This window comes from Etheostoma spectabile, chromosome 1, assembly GCF_008692095.1.
Source record: "Etheostoma spectabile isolate EspeVRDwgs_2016 chromosome 1, UIUC_Espe_1.0, whole genome shotgun sequence".
NCBI lineage: Eukaryota > Metazoa > Chordata > Actinopteri > Perciformes > Percidae > Etheostoma > Etheostoma spectabile.
The window spans coordinates 4,727,501-4,743,253 of NC_045733.1; the positions used below are offsets into that span (position 1 = coordinate 4,727,501).

General features: G+C 42.5%; 1 protein-coding gene across 3 annotated transcripts in view; it reads left to right on the plus strand.

Annotated features, from left to right (window-relative positions):
* The window catches only part of gse1b (Gse1 coiled-coil protein b), a 165,554-nt gene that overhangs the window by 97,809 nt on the left and 51,992 nt on the right, over positions 1-15,753 (plus strand). The window contains exon 1 of one of the 3 annotated variants that reach the window (XM_032504667.1): positions 7,566-8,179. The exons of the other annotated variants lie outside the window; for them this stretch is intronic. Within the exon in view, the coding sequence (XP_032360558.1) occupies positions 8,143-8,179 (37 nt within the window). The 5' untranslated portion in view covers positions 7,566-8,142. Of the gene's footprint in view, positions 1-7,565; positions 8,180-15,753 lie in introns of those variants that run through there. 3 annotated transcript variants of the gene reach the window in all.

Sequence of the window (15,753 nt, forward strand, 5' to 3'; positions counted from 1 at the left end):
TTGCCCCGTATACACAGACACTACATCAGAGGAATATGCAGCACACATGTACACACATATTTGTTAATCAAATGAGCAGCGCTTTTAAAGTTTCCCTCCCTCCTTCTTCCCTGGTTCACTACTTTGTCTATGGTTCTCTGCTCTTCTGTCTAATAACAACGGGACTCGCTGAGAGGTAGCAGATCTGATGTGTTTGATATGGAGACAGATGAAGGGTTTGAGGATGCAGGTAGGAGAGCTGAGTAACTATAAAAAGCCTCATCAGAGCAGAGAAGTGTGGCGCAATGCATTCCCTCGGCTGAGAACAGGGATGCTTTTGTTGTCTGTGCTAGAAAGCAGGTGTGCCACAAGGCATTGTGGGAGGCATATGATATGACGGCACATCAGGTTGTCAGCTCTGGCCAGCTTCCCCCCACCTGGCTCCCTTGTGTGTGTGTGTGTGTGTGTGTGTGTGTGTGTGTGTGTGTGTGTGTGTGTGTGTGTGTCAGCCCCAATAAGGGCTTGCAGCCATTTAAAAGGGAAATTCACTTTAAATCAGGAGTGACAGTAATCTGGTTCACATGAGGAGTGCAGGCTTGATTTGTGAATATTAAAATGTGATTCGCAAAGCAAAAAATGCAAGAGGCGCCTGAAGATGTCATCAAGAGAATTTCTGAAGAATGTTCATAGCGTTATCCACACTGCACAAATCATCCATTTTAATGAGTAACTTAATCTAGAATCCGGTGTAAGTGTTACATTTTTTTTTTTCTCAAAGTAAGAGCACAATTTAGCTTGTATCCGATTCAAATCACTACAGTAAAGTGTCCTTTTCCTAATCTCACACTGGTTTAAACAACAGGCATGTGGAGAATTTTAAACATCAGTTCTTTATAAAACGGCAGCATTGCTGTGGACTAATGATTAAGTGTTGCTCAGGTAGAGCATGGCACCCTTTATTCACTTGATTACTATAATAACGACAATAAGGAAGACACAACAGCTAGATAACTTGAAAAACAAACTGACAGGATTATACAATGGCTATGCTAATGAAAAAGCTTGTCTGGCCTCTAAATGAAGTGCCTCTAATGCTTGATTTTGCCCTGTGTGGACAGTTAAATTGCTAAAAACTGAATCAGTACAGTAACACATATTTATCTGGTATCAGTAGCTTTGAAGCTAGCTATGAAGTAATGCAAATTTTGATCTTCTGACCACAAATCAAACCAGATGTGTCGTGTGTAAAAGCCAGTCAATGCTGCCTTTGGCTCAGGAAGTTTGTATAATCCCACACTGACAATAATTTCTCCAGACCTCTGTTGTCCTTTCCGTAAGTGTAAGGTTAGCGATCTGCTTTGTGTTGCCAAAGGAAATTGTCAAAATAGACTCTTTCTTTCTGTGTTGCCGGTAGGGTCTCTAAGTACATGAGTTTGTTAACTTGAGACTCAAGTGTATATCTTCACTGTCTTTTATAAACTGAGTCAGACAGGATTAGCAACACCAAAGCCTCATCAGTGGTTGGACGGTGTCATGAGATTACAAAACATCCCTTCTTCCGTTTTATCCCCAGTTCCTCTATTTCTTCTTCATATTTTTTGGTTTGTGGTTCCTTGTCACGTCAGTCTATTTATCTGTTTAGCTGCCAGCCCTGCATAAAACAAAAAGGAAAACATAAATAATTTTATGTTTATTTTTTTTATATTTAACATTCTTTCTCTGTTCAAAGAATATACTCAGTTTAAGCTTTTACTAACTGGCCCTTGTTTGACCGTTCTTTTGAGCCAGTAAAGCCCTTGGTGAAAAAAAAGACGGACACATAATGCATGTGCATGTACACACCTTTTCCGTCACCCCGAGGTGTGACTGCAGCAGGCGACAAGGCCGGTGTCAGAGCGGAGTGTCTGAAGTGTTGAGGAGTATGTGCCACTGTGGGTCAGTTTCTTGCAGTGGACACAGAGGTGTGTGAATGAGCTGTAACCATATTAGGAGCTGTGATGATAAGGGGAGTTTGAGAGCAGGTGCTTTGCATCCAGTGACTGAGCAAACATTTAGTTTTACGTTAACCCTTCCTTGACCTCAATTTTGAAATGCAGGGAGATTCCTGAAAACCTTTCTGAGTTAATGACTTAAATTCTCACTCAGCAGTCAGTTTGCTGCTGGCTGCTGTTTTTTTCTCTTCTCACCAGGCTGAAAAACGTGAGCTCTAATGGTAAATGGTCACAGTTATGTCCTCAACTTCACAGTTAAGGGACACCTAAAAATGATTTCTGCTGATTTTATTGCATGTATATCCAAAATGTATTTTCAATGTGCATACATTGTCTTAGTAGGATTATGGACCACCACAAACCTCAAAAACAGCTTCACTGCTCCTTTACAATGATTCTTCAAATCCCTGAAACTGGGCACCGTTCTTTAAAAAGCTAATTCTTCATTTGAATTTATGATAGTGGTGCTGGAGAGAACTGTCTAACTCATTGTTCCAAAATATCTCATAGGTGTTTACTTGGTTTAAGATGTAATGAATGCAGGAGCTATAGCACAAGGTTTACCTAATTGTTATTGTCACCTTACTATTCAGTGAGTCCCGGAGCCCTGTATAGATGCATTTGCATATTCAGGTTTTTCTTTCATTATGTCCCTCTCTGTATATGCAGCATATCTTTTAGAACATAAAATTATTAAAGTTGTGAATAAAGTATCTTCAGTCATGTTTGAAAGAGACAATAATATGTCTGCTATCTTGAAATATAATGTGTCTATTCTCACAGTTTTGTGTTTTTCTCTTTTTCATGCCAACCGTTCCTCCTCCTCATGGCTTTTGCGTGCTTTACCTTGGATCCTGACCCTTGACTTCACAGGTAAGTCCTTGAACTCACACACACACACACACACACACACACACACACACACACTGCAAGGCATTGTGTGATGCTGAACTTCTCAGCGATTACCTGGATAATGTTGCTAAGAAACAGGAGTGTGTGAAAGTGCGCAACTGACCTTGGTTGCTGTCTTGTTGACACTGAGGTGAGGAGCTGTGATTACACCGTAAACACGCAGAATATAAATTGGATGCTCATTTTGCTAGAAGTATTGTGTATTGTCTTGGTGGTAAAGCAGAATGGCATATCTTTCAGAATTTACCGTCTTTATATCAGAGCTTTTCTGTTTAGAACTGTAGAAGCAGAGTGTGCGTGTGCGTGTGCGTGTGTGTGTGTGTGTGTGTGTGTGTGTGTGTGTGTGTGCGCGCGTGCGCACATATTTGCGTGTGTGGTGCTCAGCTGGCCAGGCGAGTGTTGTGTAATTGTAGAGTTATTGCTGCTGAGCCTGATGGGTAATGACACATTTGCAAATTAATTCTCAGTGCTAGGCTGTGATTAGCATACGGAGAGAAGCATCTCACACACAAAGACCGATACACACACGCACACGTGCTCACACACACTGCACAGGCTTGTAATCGCCAGCGAGAGGTCAGGTTAAATGGGTGTGTGTAATGGCGGAGTGGGTGCAGGTCTCGGCAAATAGGGGTGAGGGAAGGGTGACGAGATAGCATTTCTCATCAGATTTGATATGAGACGACGTATTACAGACCAGCCGATTTTTTTAATCAAATCCCTCAAATTTTTAACCACCCTTCCTTCTAAAACCTTTCCTTTCCTAATGTCTTAGGGCATGTAAGATGCTTATTCTCTATGTATGTTCACATAGGGCTGGGTGATGATGCAATTAATGCTTTTCAACTTTCAGCAAAATCAAATTGTGATGATATGATATTTTGTCATTCTAAACGTTTAAAAAAAAAATCCAAATTATTGATTCTGAAACAAAATTAGTTGTTTTTGTTCATCATATAATGCATCATTTTATTTTGAATATTTGTGTGATTCTGTGTACATTTGGAATTTTGTTACACATTTATCCATCCATCCATCCATCCATCCATCCATCCATCCATCCATTAGCTGTACTTGCTTATCCTTGGCTTGCAAAGGTGCTTGAACCAATCCCAGGAAATATCATAGATATTTGAAATTGTCCGTATTACTAGTGATACAGTTTGTAACCATATCACAGAGCCCTATGTATAAATGTATACTGTATAGGGTTACTTGAAGACTATACATGTCCTTATTTCTATTTTAATACTCAATGCTTTTACATTTGTTACTCAAATATTAAATGTTTATTTTAGTAGTGAAAAGCAGTGGTAACCGCTATTTCCTATTTAAAGAGTGAATTGCTAAAATTACTCACATTTCAATTCTTGGGATTGCACATTCATGCATGCATGTGTGCATGCGTGCTGTGCACCTCCAGAGGCTGTGTGTGTTAGATAAAGATTAGGGTGATGCCTTATCTTTGCTTTCCCTGCTGTGGAAGAAGACCATTTTTCAACCCCTTCTAACACCACACACACACACACACACACACACACACACACACACACACACACACACACACACACACACACACACACACCATACAACAATTGAGAGATATTTTTTGCAAGGTGGGGGTATAGGTAAGATAATTGTATGGTGGGTTGACAGGAAGTGAGCATGGCAGGCTTGTTTATGTGCATGTGTAAGAGAGGGAGCTCATTTTTGCTTTCTCTCTCTCTTTCTCTCTCTCTCGGTCTCTCTCTCTCTCTTCATCCCTGTCTTTATCAGCAGACTGCTGTGCCCTCCCTCCCATGCCGTTTTCATCTTTTTTTCCTTTTTTTCCCGAACACCCCCTTTTCACTTGTTTTGTTCTTCCCCTCTTCCCTTCTCCTCTCCCTGTTACTCCTTGATCACAGTGCTTTCAGTTACACACACTGCTTCGGTCCCCAGGGAGCTTTTATAGCCTTTCAGAGAATGTGTGTGCTTGTGTGTGCCTTCTTTTCCATTGCACTTGTCAAATGTGACTCATTACACTACCTTAAGCAACAGAGGATGAGAGCTAGTCTTGAGCATTGCCTGTCCCTTAATAAATAACAAATAAAAAACCAAACTGTAAATAAATTAAAGATTATTCTTTTCAATTACCTGTTGAGCTACAGGTAAAAAAAACCTATTTTGATAATAATGTAATAGATTAAGTAATTTCTTAAGCATAAATGGCAGTTTTTAGCCTCTCATCTTGATTTCTATGTTTTATACTACATTAAACTGAATATCTTTGGGGTTCGGACTCACAAAACTAGCAATGTAAAGACATCACTCTGGACAGTGAGAAACTGGGATGGACATTTTTTCACCATTTTCTGGCATTTTATAGACCAAACGATATTGTGGTTTTAGCTGACTAATATACAATATTAAAGGAAGTTAAATGTTTACACAATGCAATAATGTGAGCTATTAGTATATGCTGTAAACATTTTTTTTGTAAGTCTTTACAATCATTCACCAAAAGAACCAAGCAGGCCTGGCTAATTGTACAAACAAAATCTGAAAAAAATTTCAAATACATTAACTTGTCCGTTTATGTCCGTGACTCCGTTAACATAGTTTTTTGCCTGAGTTAGGTCAGATAGATTTTCAGCGGCAATGATGGTTGACAATAAAGACAACAACTCCATGATCCTTCATTATCCTTCATGCAACTTCATGTCATTAAAAAGTCTGTCTTTTGTTATTGTTTTGATTAAGAGACTTAAAACACTTTATACAACTTTGCTATAGCAGCTAGAAGACAGGAGACAATTTATTTTCAAAGAACATTTACATAAATGTATTGTTGGATCTTTGAGAAAATTAGTTTCATTTATGAGGGAATGTCTGGATGCACCTAGCCTGTAGTTTAACTAAACTAACAAATTCATCTTCATCTTGTTACATTTACAGAAATTGGATGCTGCTTTGTAAGTTTTCTATCTGTCAGTGTGTCGTCAGAGTTGGTGGTGTAGCACCTAAGGGGGACACGTCACCTCTCAACTTGTCTTACGAGGTGCCAGACACTTCAACACCTACTTTACATATACACACACACACCTATGCAAAACAGCACAGAAACATTCACGTTCCTTTCAGGCGCACATTTAGCACTGTATGCGATATAGCATTAAGGGTATGCACATGTAAACGTGTTGCACAGTTTCACTTATCTGTCATAATATTACATAATGTAGCATACATATATATATATATATATATAGCATGTAGCACATTGCACTTGTCTGAATTAAGAATTTACTGATTTCCTGTCTTAAATAAAAAGGGCTTTGTTCCCAGAATAACTCCCCCTCCCCCCTCTTCTCTGCTTCCTTACATATCTCATTCTATGGACTCCCCTCCCCTTCCACACCAGTCTTATAATATCTCCATGTTCCACACTTGCTCTCTCCTTCTGTCTGTCTCTCCTTCCTCCAATCATCATTCCCTATTAGCGGTTATTTGCCCTATTTGCCTGTGAGCATGCCTTTCACGCTCCCACTCGTTCCCACTCTGCTTGTGGATGCGTGTTGTGGAGTTTTTTTCGTCCTCTGAGTCGTTCTGAAGGCATAGGACACCTCAGTCTGTCTCAAGCCCCTTCCTCGCTTCACTCCTGCCAATCCCCCCTCTGTTTCTCTCCCACTGTGAGCTTCATAGAATGGGTTCGAGAGTAAGTCAGTCCTCAGGGCAAACTGTCTTTAGTCTTTCTCCATCAATTCTTCCTTTGTTTTTCTTTCTTTCTCTCTCTTGCCCTGTCTCCTGCTGTTTTTTTTGGTTTGGCATGGCTGCATCCCAGAAAATAGTTAACTTCTCACCCCTACTGCCACCATCTCAGTTGGGTTTGTCTGCAAAGCAGGCAGTGGAATAACACAGCGAGTGTGTGCGTGTGTGAGTGTGTGTGTGTGTGTGTGTGTGTGTGAGATGAAGAGAGAGAGAGAGAACGGGGGAAAGTCTGCTGTCAGCGCATCATGGTGAGCAGTCTGTGCGCTAGGCTGCACAAGCCAAGTTTCCTAGACGGACACACAAATGCACCCACACACTGACAGACTAAAGACAAGGACTCTTATTTTCAGAGAAGAGAATGGAGGCGGGGATTCTTTTATATTTTACTCTTCCAAACACGTAGCTGTTCTATTGTGAGCTGCCCTTGAAGACCCACGGCACTCTATCTGCATTCTCTATTGGTTGCTTTCCTACTGTCTGATACAGTGTGAACAGATGCTCCCTTGACAGTCGTTGGCCTCTCGCTGTCAGTGGGGCTGTCCAATCAGCTGTCACCCTGACTTTGAATTGAACTATGACCACTCTCCTCCTCTGGTGAAGCATCGGCACTGGCCGGTATTTCCCTCTCATCTGTACCCATGCCTCTTCTATCTCTTTTCACTCTAACACCACCACCACCCTCACACCCACCCATCCACCCACCACACACACACACACACACACACACACACACACACACTTTCAGGCTATGTGGCTGTGTTGTTGCCTAGAGGGAGTTCATTCTGCCTTCCTTCTCTCCTCCTCTCCTCAACCTCCTCTCCATATCAGCAGTGAAAGAGAGGGAGAAAAAAGGGAGGGTGAGAAAATAAGAGAGCGAGAAAGAAAGAGAGTGGCAGCAGTAGCGGAAGAAGCAGAGCCGTCTCTCCTCTGATCATCTTTCTTGGATAGAGGGATAAAAGACAGTCCCCGGAATCAGTCGTCGCTCTCGTCTGCAGGATTTATCCAGCCTGTATTTTATCCTCCCTCCTGCCTCTTTTCACCGTGTCTTGGCACTGGACTGCTAGCTTTTACTCTGGCTGTCCCGACTCCCTGGGTGTGTGTTTGTGTGTGTGTGTATGTAAGAAAGAGCTGGAGAAAGCGTGTTTTCTGCTGCTGCTTGGAAACCGACAGCTAGTGTGTGACCCTTTGCCCGAGGGATCACGAGGGGGTCGAGAGTGGGGGCGTGCTCAGTGGTTGACCCTTGCACCTCTCTGTCTGTGTGTATCTGTGTGACTGTCTGTGTGTTTGTGTATGTGTGTGTCCTAGCTGGCTGGGCGGTCCCAGCCTCATGCTTGGTTAGCGAGGACCAGAGAGCGGGGATGACAGGCTGAGTCCCAGCCCAGCCTCCCCTCACACAGCCTTGTTTCTGGGTGGCTGCGAGGGCAAAGCCCCTCTCTAGCTTAGTCATCCAGGACAGGACGGCTGCCTGCACATTTGAAACAAGTTGCTCTCTCTTCATGACACATAAACATTAACAATGTTTGGACTAAAAGCACCACTTTACTACTTGCCAGGTAAGCTAATGACAATTGTGTGTGATGTGGAAATGTTCACGTTTGTGTGTTTTTATGCACATATGCTTGTAAATCTGTTGTGTATATGCACAGTGGTATAGGCAGTGAGTACTTCTTTGTGTGTTTGTGTGCTCTGAAAAAGTGCACCGGAGGTTTGAGGTTAGCTCTGGAGTGCATCTAAGGAGACGCTTGTCTTTGTGTTGCTGGTCCTGAGGTTGGAACCTGAGATCCAAGGCTGGTAATGCTGTGTGACAGCTGCTCAAACTCTGTTTCACTAAGCTCTCAGCCCTCAATCGACATGGAAGTCAGCAGGTAAAGAGGACACTAAGTGGCAGTGTGTTTTATTCATCACCACCACACGGCGAGTAAAAGGAGCAAAATTGTGGTTTTATGTGTGCGATCTGTCTATTCATATCTGTCTATGTGTGTATCTGTTTGTCTGTGCATGCATGTGGTTGTGTGTGTGTGGTGTTTGTGTGGGTGTGTGGTGTGTGTGTGGTGTGTGTGTGTGTGTGTGTGTGTGTGTGTGTGCACCTGTGCCTGTGTGTGTGTGTGCACCTGTGCCTGTGTGTGTGTGTGTGTGTGTGTGTGTGTGTGTGTGTGTGCCTGTGTGGGAAAAAGAGTGAGTGCTAGGGTGGCGTGAGGTTACCGCCGGTCGGCGCTTAAGTGCGTCTCACGGCTCACTGGGCACTGATTGTGGAGAGAAGAGCCAAGAGAGGGCATGAGAGAGGGAGAGCGAATGACAGACAGGAGTAGAAAGGGAGAATGAAAGAGAAGGGAACTTAAAGGAAATATTTTTCACTCCATGCCTCGGTATTGGGCTCATTCTATCATATTTCTTTTATTTGTGTGTATGCCTGTATTCATATAGAATTTTGTCCATAAATGTATTACTGTTTTCCTTGCTCCTTTGGTTTTTAACATGCATGCTGTGCACTTACACACCTGTGAATTAGACAAAAAATATATGCACTATGCTATGTACAATGTATGCAGTGCTGGCTGTTTGGCTCACATTGCTGTTACTTAGTCTGTTTAATTGTATAGCCTAAATCTGTACAAAAGTGCTTGTCCTCTGGTTAATGTGTGTTTTCATCATTGTGTGACTGTTGTCTCCCTACAGCAGAAGTGGGTACACTTCACTAACACTTAGCAGAGATAAATTATTGATGTGCTCTAGTCAGTGGGCAGAGTGCGCAGTTAGATCATATCCAACGGTGCTTAGTCTTGCCCCCCCCAATTTCACTCTCCAACCCCATGGCCTGTTCTAACAAACCTCTTTACCTGCCAGCTGCAACTCAAACATCACCTGTCCTCCTACAACATGCCATAATTTAAATTACTTATAGATATTTAGATTTATTTTGCTACGTTTTGCCTAGCTTTTTTTACCTTATATACTCTTTTTTTCCTTCTTTTTTCCCAGACACATTTTCAATGCACGTAGACTTCAATTTAGATTTTTCTTAGAACTATGATTTTACTACCAAATTCAATGTTTGCTGTTTTTTCTACAAGCTTTCACTGTGGATTATGCTTTTTTTAATTTTTCATGCACATTTTTACACTGCTGTTATCCTAGAAACACGAAACACGCCGAGATTAGCAGTAGTTTAGTGGCCAACTTTCAAAGGTTGTTAGCATGGATGGATAATTGTGTATTTGACCTGCAAGTGACATAACAACTAATCCTAAATACACCAAGAGTGTATCATACCCATAATAAGCAGTGTAAGGGTACAATACAGCACTTGCCGAATGGAAGAAAATCAAGAAATGACTCAGAAGTATTAAGTTATTACCACAAACCACATAAACATATTAAAATGAGGGGATTCAGTTTGAAAGCATGTGTTGCATTTTTTAGAAGGACAATTATTAAGGATTAAGGACAAAGTAAAAGTTTTTTTATCTGCTACACTCCAATATTTTTGTACTTTATCTTCATCATGTCTTCAGCGTTTCTTCTGTGTCTTGCAAGTCTACCTCTCTTGTTCAAAAGGAGGGTTTTGAAATGTAGATCTGCCGGTAAAGGCCACAGAGCGCCTGCTGTGTTTGTGTGAGAAATAAAGACGGCAAGCGACACAAAGAGGTGTGTGTGCGGGGTTCCGATAGAAAGAGGAAGGTCTCAGTGCAGCACTCTGCTACATGTGTCAGAACTTCTGACCCCAGTCAAGGTGGCGGTTGGATCAAACAAGGAGAGAGCAAGGGAGTGATACACAAATGAAATTAGAGAGGAATTAGGAAGTATCTTCCTTCTCCTCAATGCTTTCTCTTTCGAACTCCCTGACTCTTCTCCACCAGCCAGCCATGTAATCCTGCTTGTCCTCATCCCTCATTTGCCTCATGGTACCTTTCCTCCCTCCTCATCACTTTGTGTGTGTGCGTGTGTGTGTGTGTGTGTGTGTGTGTGTGTGTGTGTGTGTGTGTGTGTGTGTGTGTGTGTGTGTGTGCGCGTGCGTGTCTCTGTGTATGTCCTGCACTGTGGGTTGCTTCTTCTCTTCCCCCTTCTTTCATTCAACCACTGAATGAGCCCCTGCCTGCCTTCCTGTCTTAACCGCCGTTGCCTTGGAGACCGTGTCAGACACATGCTAGTTCTCTGTGATTATTTGACAACAAAAAAGGTTGGGTTAAATAAAGAGGAATAGTGTGTGTGTGTGTGCGTGTGTGTGTGTGAGAGAGAGAGAGAGAGATGGTAGGAGAGCAGAAACAGTGAGGGAGATAAAGGTGGAAGAGGAGAAGCATTTGAACTTAGGTTACATTTACATCACAGCCGAGGTGGAGCAGAGCCAGAGAGCAACCACTTAAAAATGGAGCTAGTCACTCCTTCTCCACACGCCTCCTCCTCACTTTTGCTCTCCTCCTGCTTTTAATATTCTTGCTATCTGTCCCTCCCACCCTTCCAGTCTGTATCATTCCTCCTTCTATTCATCCCTCCTCCATACCTCAATCTTTATTCTCCATGGGGATTTCAAAGAGATAAACCTTGTTAAAACCTCTACTGTGTGTGTGTGTGTGTGTGTGTGTGTGTGTGTGTGTGTGTGTGTGTGTGTGTGTGTGTGTGTGGTGTGTGTGTGTGTGTGTGTGGTGTGTGTGTGTGTGTGTGTTGAGGTTGACTGCTCAGATCTACCGGCTCGCTCTTGCTGTTGTTGTTTTCCGCCAAAACTGCTTGTGCTTATAGCCTGGGGTAAGTCAGTGAGAAAGGGGAGGAGGACAGAAAGTAAGATGGATAGACAGGCAGAGAACAAGAGAGTGAAACCGACAACAACAAAAAACGTAAGTGATGCCACAAACCACAGAGGCAAGCAGAAGAAAGGGAAAGTGAGGTTGAAGAGTAAGAAGGGCTGTAGTTTTGTCATGACAGGCCACATACAGAAGGTTTGCAGATACTGGAGCATCAGGTATAGTGTTACAGTGTTTCCCTTTGCTCAAAATCGGTCGTGGTAGACAAAGTCATTCAGACAACCAATTTGTAATCCAGTCCGCTAGTCAGGACTGAATACAGGACAGATTGAAATAAATGGGTAACTGACTCTACATCATACTGAGTCAGAAGCAAGAATAACACATAAACAAATCCAGGACTAAACCAGTCTGATTGCTGTGGTCCCGTCTCCCTGTCTCTCTCTGAAAATCAATTCCATGGATAAAAAGCCTTTCTCTTTACACACACACGCACACACACACACACACACACACACACACACACACACACACACACACACACACACACAAACACACACACACACACACACACACCAGGGTAATCAATATGTGTGTTGGAAATGCTAGGTATTGAGCCCTTGATCAGAGTGTGGACTAATCACTGGTGATTACTTAGCACTCTGGTTTAGAGTGGTGTGTGTGTGTTTTTTTTATTTTTACAAATGTCATATTATGCATCTGTTTGTGTGTGTGCAGAGCCATCACACGCTGGTAACCTTAGCCAATGGACAGCACTCATTAACAAAAACCAGCAGAGGAGTCCATACTGTGTCAGAGGATTATCTGTGCAGTGGTGTAATCATTAAATCCAATTAACTACAATGTTATTCTCTCCATTCCTAGCTGAAGCCATCTCCTCCAATCAATCCTACATCAATCCATCTACTCCTTTCTTTATGCTTCATCTTTCTCCTCCTCCACTCTGTGCTTTATCCCCCAGTTCACTCTATCATTGTATCCATTTATCTGTTACTCCCCCTCTGCTCCTCGGCCTTTCCATCCCTCCATTCCTCCCACTCCCTGTGCTCTGACAGCTCTGTCATTAGATGGCAGTAGTGGCAGTAAAGCAGTCACAATGATGGACTACTAGCTGCCTCACCTTTTCTCTCTCCCACTCTCTCTCGCACCCTCTGCCGTTGCTATAAAAGCTTTGACCCGTTTCGGTGTGGCATCTGTTCTACGCCAGTCTGCAGGTGGCACTGCCCTGGTCATGGCCGTAAAGGTCGGCGCTGGCGCGTTTCACCGGCTGCCCCGTTAGCCTCCTCATAAACCCAGGGCTGTTAAACCCTGACCCTGCACACCTGTGGCCTGAGCTCCTCTCTGGATACAGGCCACCACCAGCAGCAGTGTCGGGGGAGTTCCAGAAATACAAACACACACACATTTTTGTGTGAATATACTTGTGAGAACCTTTATTGACTACATATTGTAAATGCACAACTTCAAACAAATATTTATTCACACACCACCACTTAAGGAATAGATTAGTATTTCCCCCTGCCGCTAGTCTGTATGCTTAGGTACGCTAAACATGTCCCGACTCCAACTCTGTACTTGTAGGAATAGTTAAGTTTGGGCAATGTGTCTATTTGCTTTCTTGTTGAAAGGTAGATGAGAAGATCAATACCACTCTCATGTCCGTATGCCAAATATGAAGCTGGAGCCAGCAGGCAATTCACTTGGCTTAGCATTCAGACTGGAAGCAAGATGGAAAGAGCTAGACTGGCTTTGTCCAAAGGTACAATATATAATATAATATAAAAATAATATAAAATAATATATAATGTGACACACTATTAGTACACTTTAGTATCACACACATACACATGGTGAGCTAACAGGTGCAGGGGGTAATGGGGGCTTTGCTGGTATCACAGTAGCATACAACTACGATTTATGGACTGCAGTCAGCTCTCTTCTTCCTTTTCTGTTCCTTCTGGTAGCCTTGTCACTTTGGCTTGTCACAAGGAGACGCAATGCTATTTGTGTAGTGCATTGTGTTGTATGTAAGTTTGTTTGTTCTGCTCTTCTGTGGTTGTGGACAACACACACACATACCACACACACACACACACACACACACACACACACACATACAGAGGCAGCAGTGGGATGGGAAACAGTTTCTTCACAACTGTGTGCAGGGGTATCAGTTGGCAGGTCACAGTGCTTGTCAAACACTCGGCTATCATGACAGACACTCACCTCTGCTCTTTCGAGTTAAGTCTCTGAACTTACATGAACCCCATTGGAATGCAAGAGCAATGAGCGTGTGGCTCACTTTTATTTTGTGGTTTAATGTGTGTGTGTGTGTGTGTGTGTGTGTGTGTGTGTGTGTGTGTGTGTGTGTGTGTTGTGTGTGTGTGTGTGTGTGTGGTGTGTGTGTGTTGCGTGTGCGTGCATGTGTGTTTTGTGTTTGTGTTTGGGTATGTATGTTTGTGTATGTGTATATGTAGTCACCTCTCTCCTAAAACAATATTCCAGCAGCAGAATTAGTCGGCTCTAATTGCCTTCATCTTCCTTTGCCTCCACTAATCAAATTAGACTGCATAGAATTCTAATTAAACCCTGCATGCATCTGATGGTGCTGGATTCACACACCCACACACACACACACACACACACACACACACACACACACACACACACATTGATTTGTTATAATATGGTAGACAGACAGGCTGGGGCTGTATTTATTTATCATTTAACTTAATAAATGAAAAGAGCATAAGTTGCATGGATAGCTGTTTGAGAGACTATACATGTCTATATGTCTCATTTCTCAGAGAAACGTCCACCTGTAACCACCCATTTATTTGGCCTTTTTTTCTTCCTACAATCACAACTCACTTGATTGATCAGTAAACATTTTGCAGCCCCTGGATGTACAGATGTTAAACTATTAAAGTGCTCATATTATGTTTTTGGGGTGTTTCCCTTTCCTTTATTGTGTTACAGTATATATCATGTTGTGCATGCTCTAGGTTTTCAAAGTGAAAAGCCCCAAAGTCCACCCCGAAGGGACTTACCATCCTAACAGAAAACACTGTTCACAAACTGCTCCAAACAGCTCTATTGTAGTCCAGCCCTTTCTTCCGTGACAAACATGCGTCACTTTGTAACACTTGTTAGAATGCTCGCTTAGCTGCCAGCGTGGTACGCCCTCATACTCTGCTTCTTAATGGCTAGCAGTGCTTACCTAGTTACTATGCATGTGCGACTCCCAACAAAGACTGAAGAGAAGTGAGATATTTCACTCTGTAGCTAAAACAGAGAGCTCAACACACAGGGTGAAAAGAGGAGCTGCAGCAATGTGCAGTACAACAAAAATATGGTGTTTTTTGAAAATTAAACCACATAAACCTCTTCTGGTACAACCTCTGAATATGGAGCATAATATGAGCAATTTCAAGCTCAAGCTCTTTTATACCCAAGCAAACAAAGACATTTGTTATTTGTTGTGTAAAAGAAAATTGCATTTGTAAAGTTTACAAAACCATAAAAGTGTGTTAGTCTGTAACTTGTGTCACAGAAAGGTATGTTAATGTTCATGCCTTAACTCTCTCACATGTGCATAGACTGACAGACAGATAGACAGATGATAGTGGATATCTGTTGCCAGATGACTCTTCTGCAGGTTCAGTTACATTTTGTCTATTTCCTTCCTGGCAGAGCACCTGCTGACTGGATCAGCAGGCTTCAGGGTTCAGTTCAGCTCCTCACACCATAAAGTTTTAATAAACACACACACACACACACTAACACACACACATGCACTTGCAGACAGACATACACACACACACTTGCAGACAGACATACACACTTGTAGAAGATGTTAGAAGGAGAAGCAGGGTAATCCCCCTTCACTTCCCTGGGTTTTTGAGAGTGTGTGAGGCTAAGATTTATTAAGAAGAGAAGGGGGGAAACAAAGAACTGTACCACCCAGGGAGAGGGTAATAGGGATTTAGAAACTGCACATTTTCTTCTCTAGAACTCTGTAGACTGTGTATGTATGTTGTGTGTGTGTGTGTGTGTGGTGTGTGTGTTGTGTGTGTGTGTGTGTGTGTGTGTGTGTGTGTGTGTGTGTGTTTGTTAGTGTGTTTGTGTGTATTTTAGTGAACAATTTTGTTGGTGGATCAGGGCAGCCTTTTCAGCTGGCAGCTTTTCAATCATTAGTAGATGGGATTTTAGAGCTTAGCCATCAAAGCAACCCCTTTGCTCAAGACAAGGAATAAGAAAGTGCAATTTGTCTGTGTATAATTTGAGTGTTGCAGTGTTTATAGACAAGGTTGCAAATACCTGTGTTTTACCAGGGGGCTTCTTTTTACCCAATGTGGGAATCATGAGTG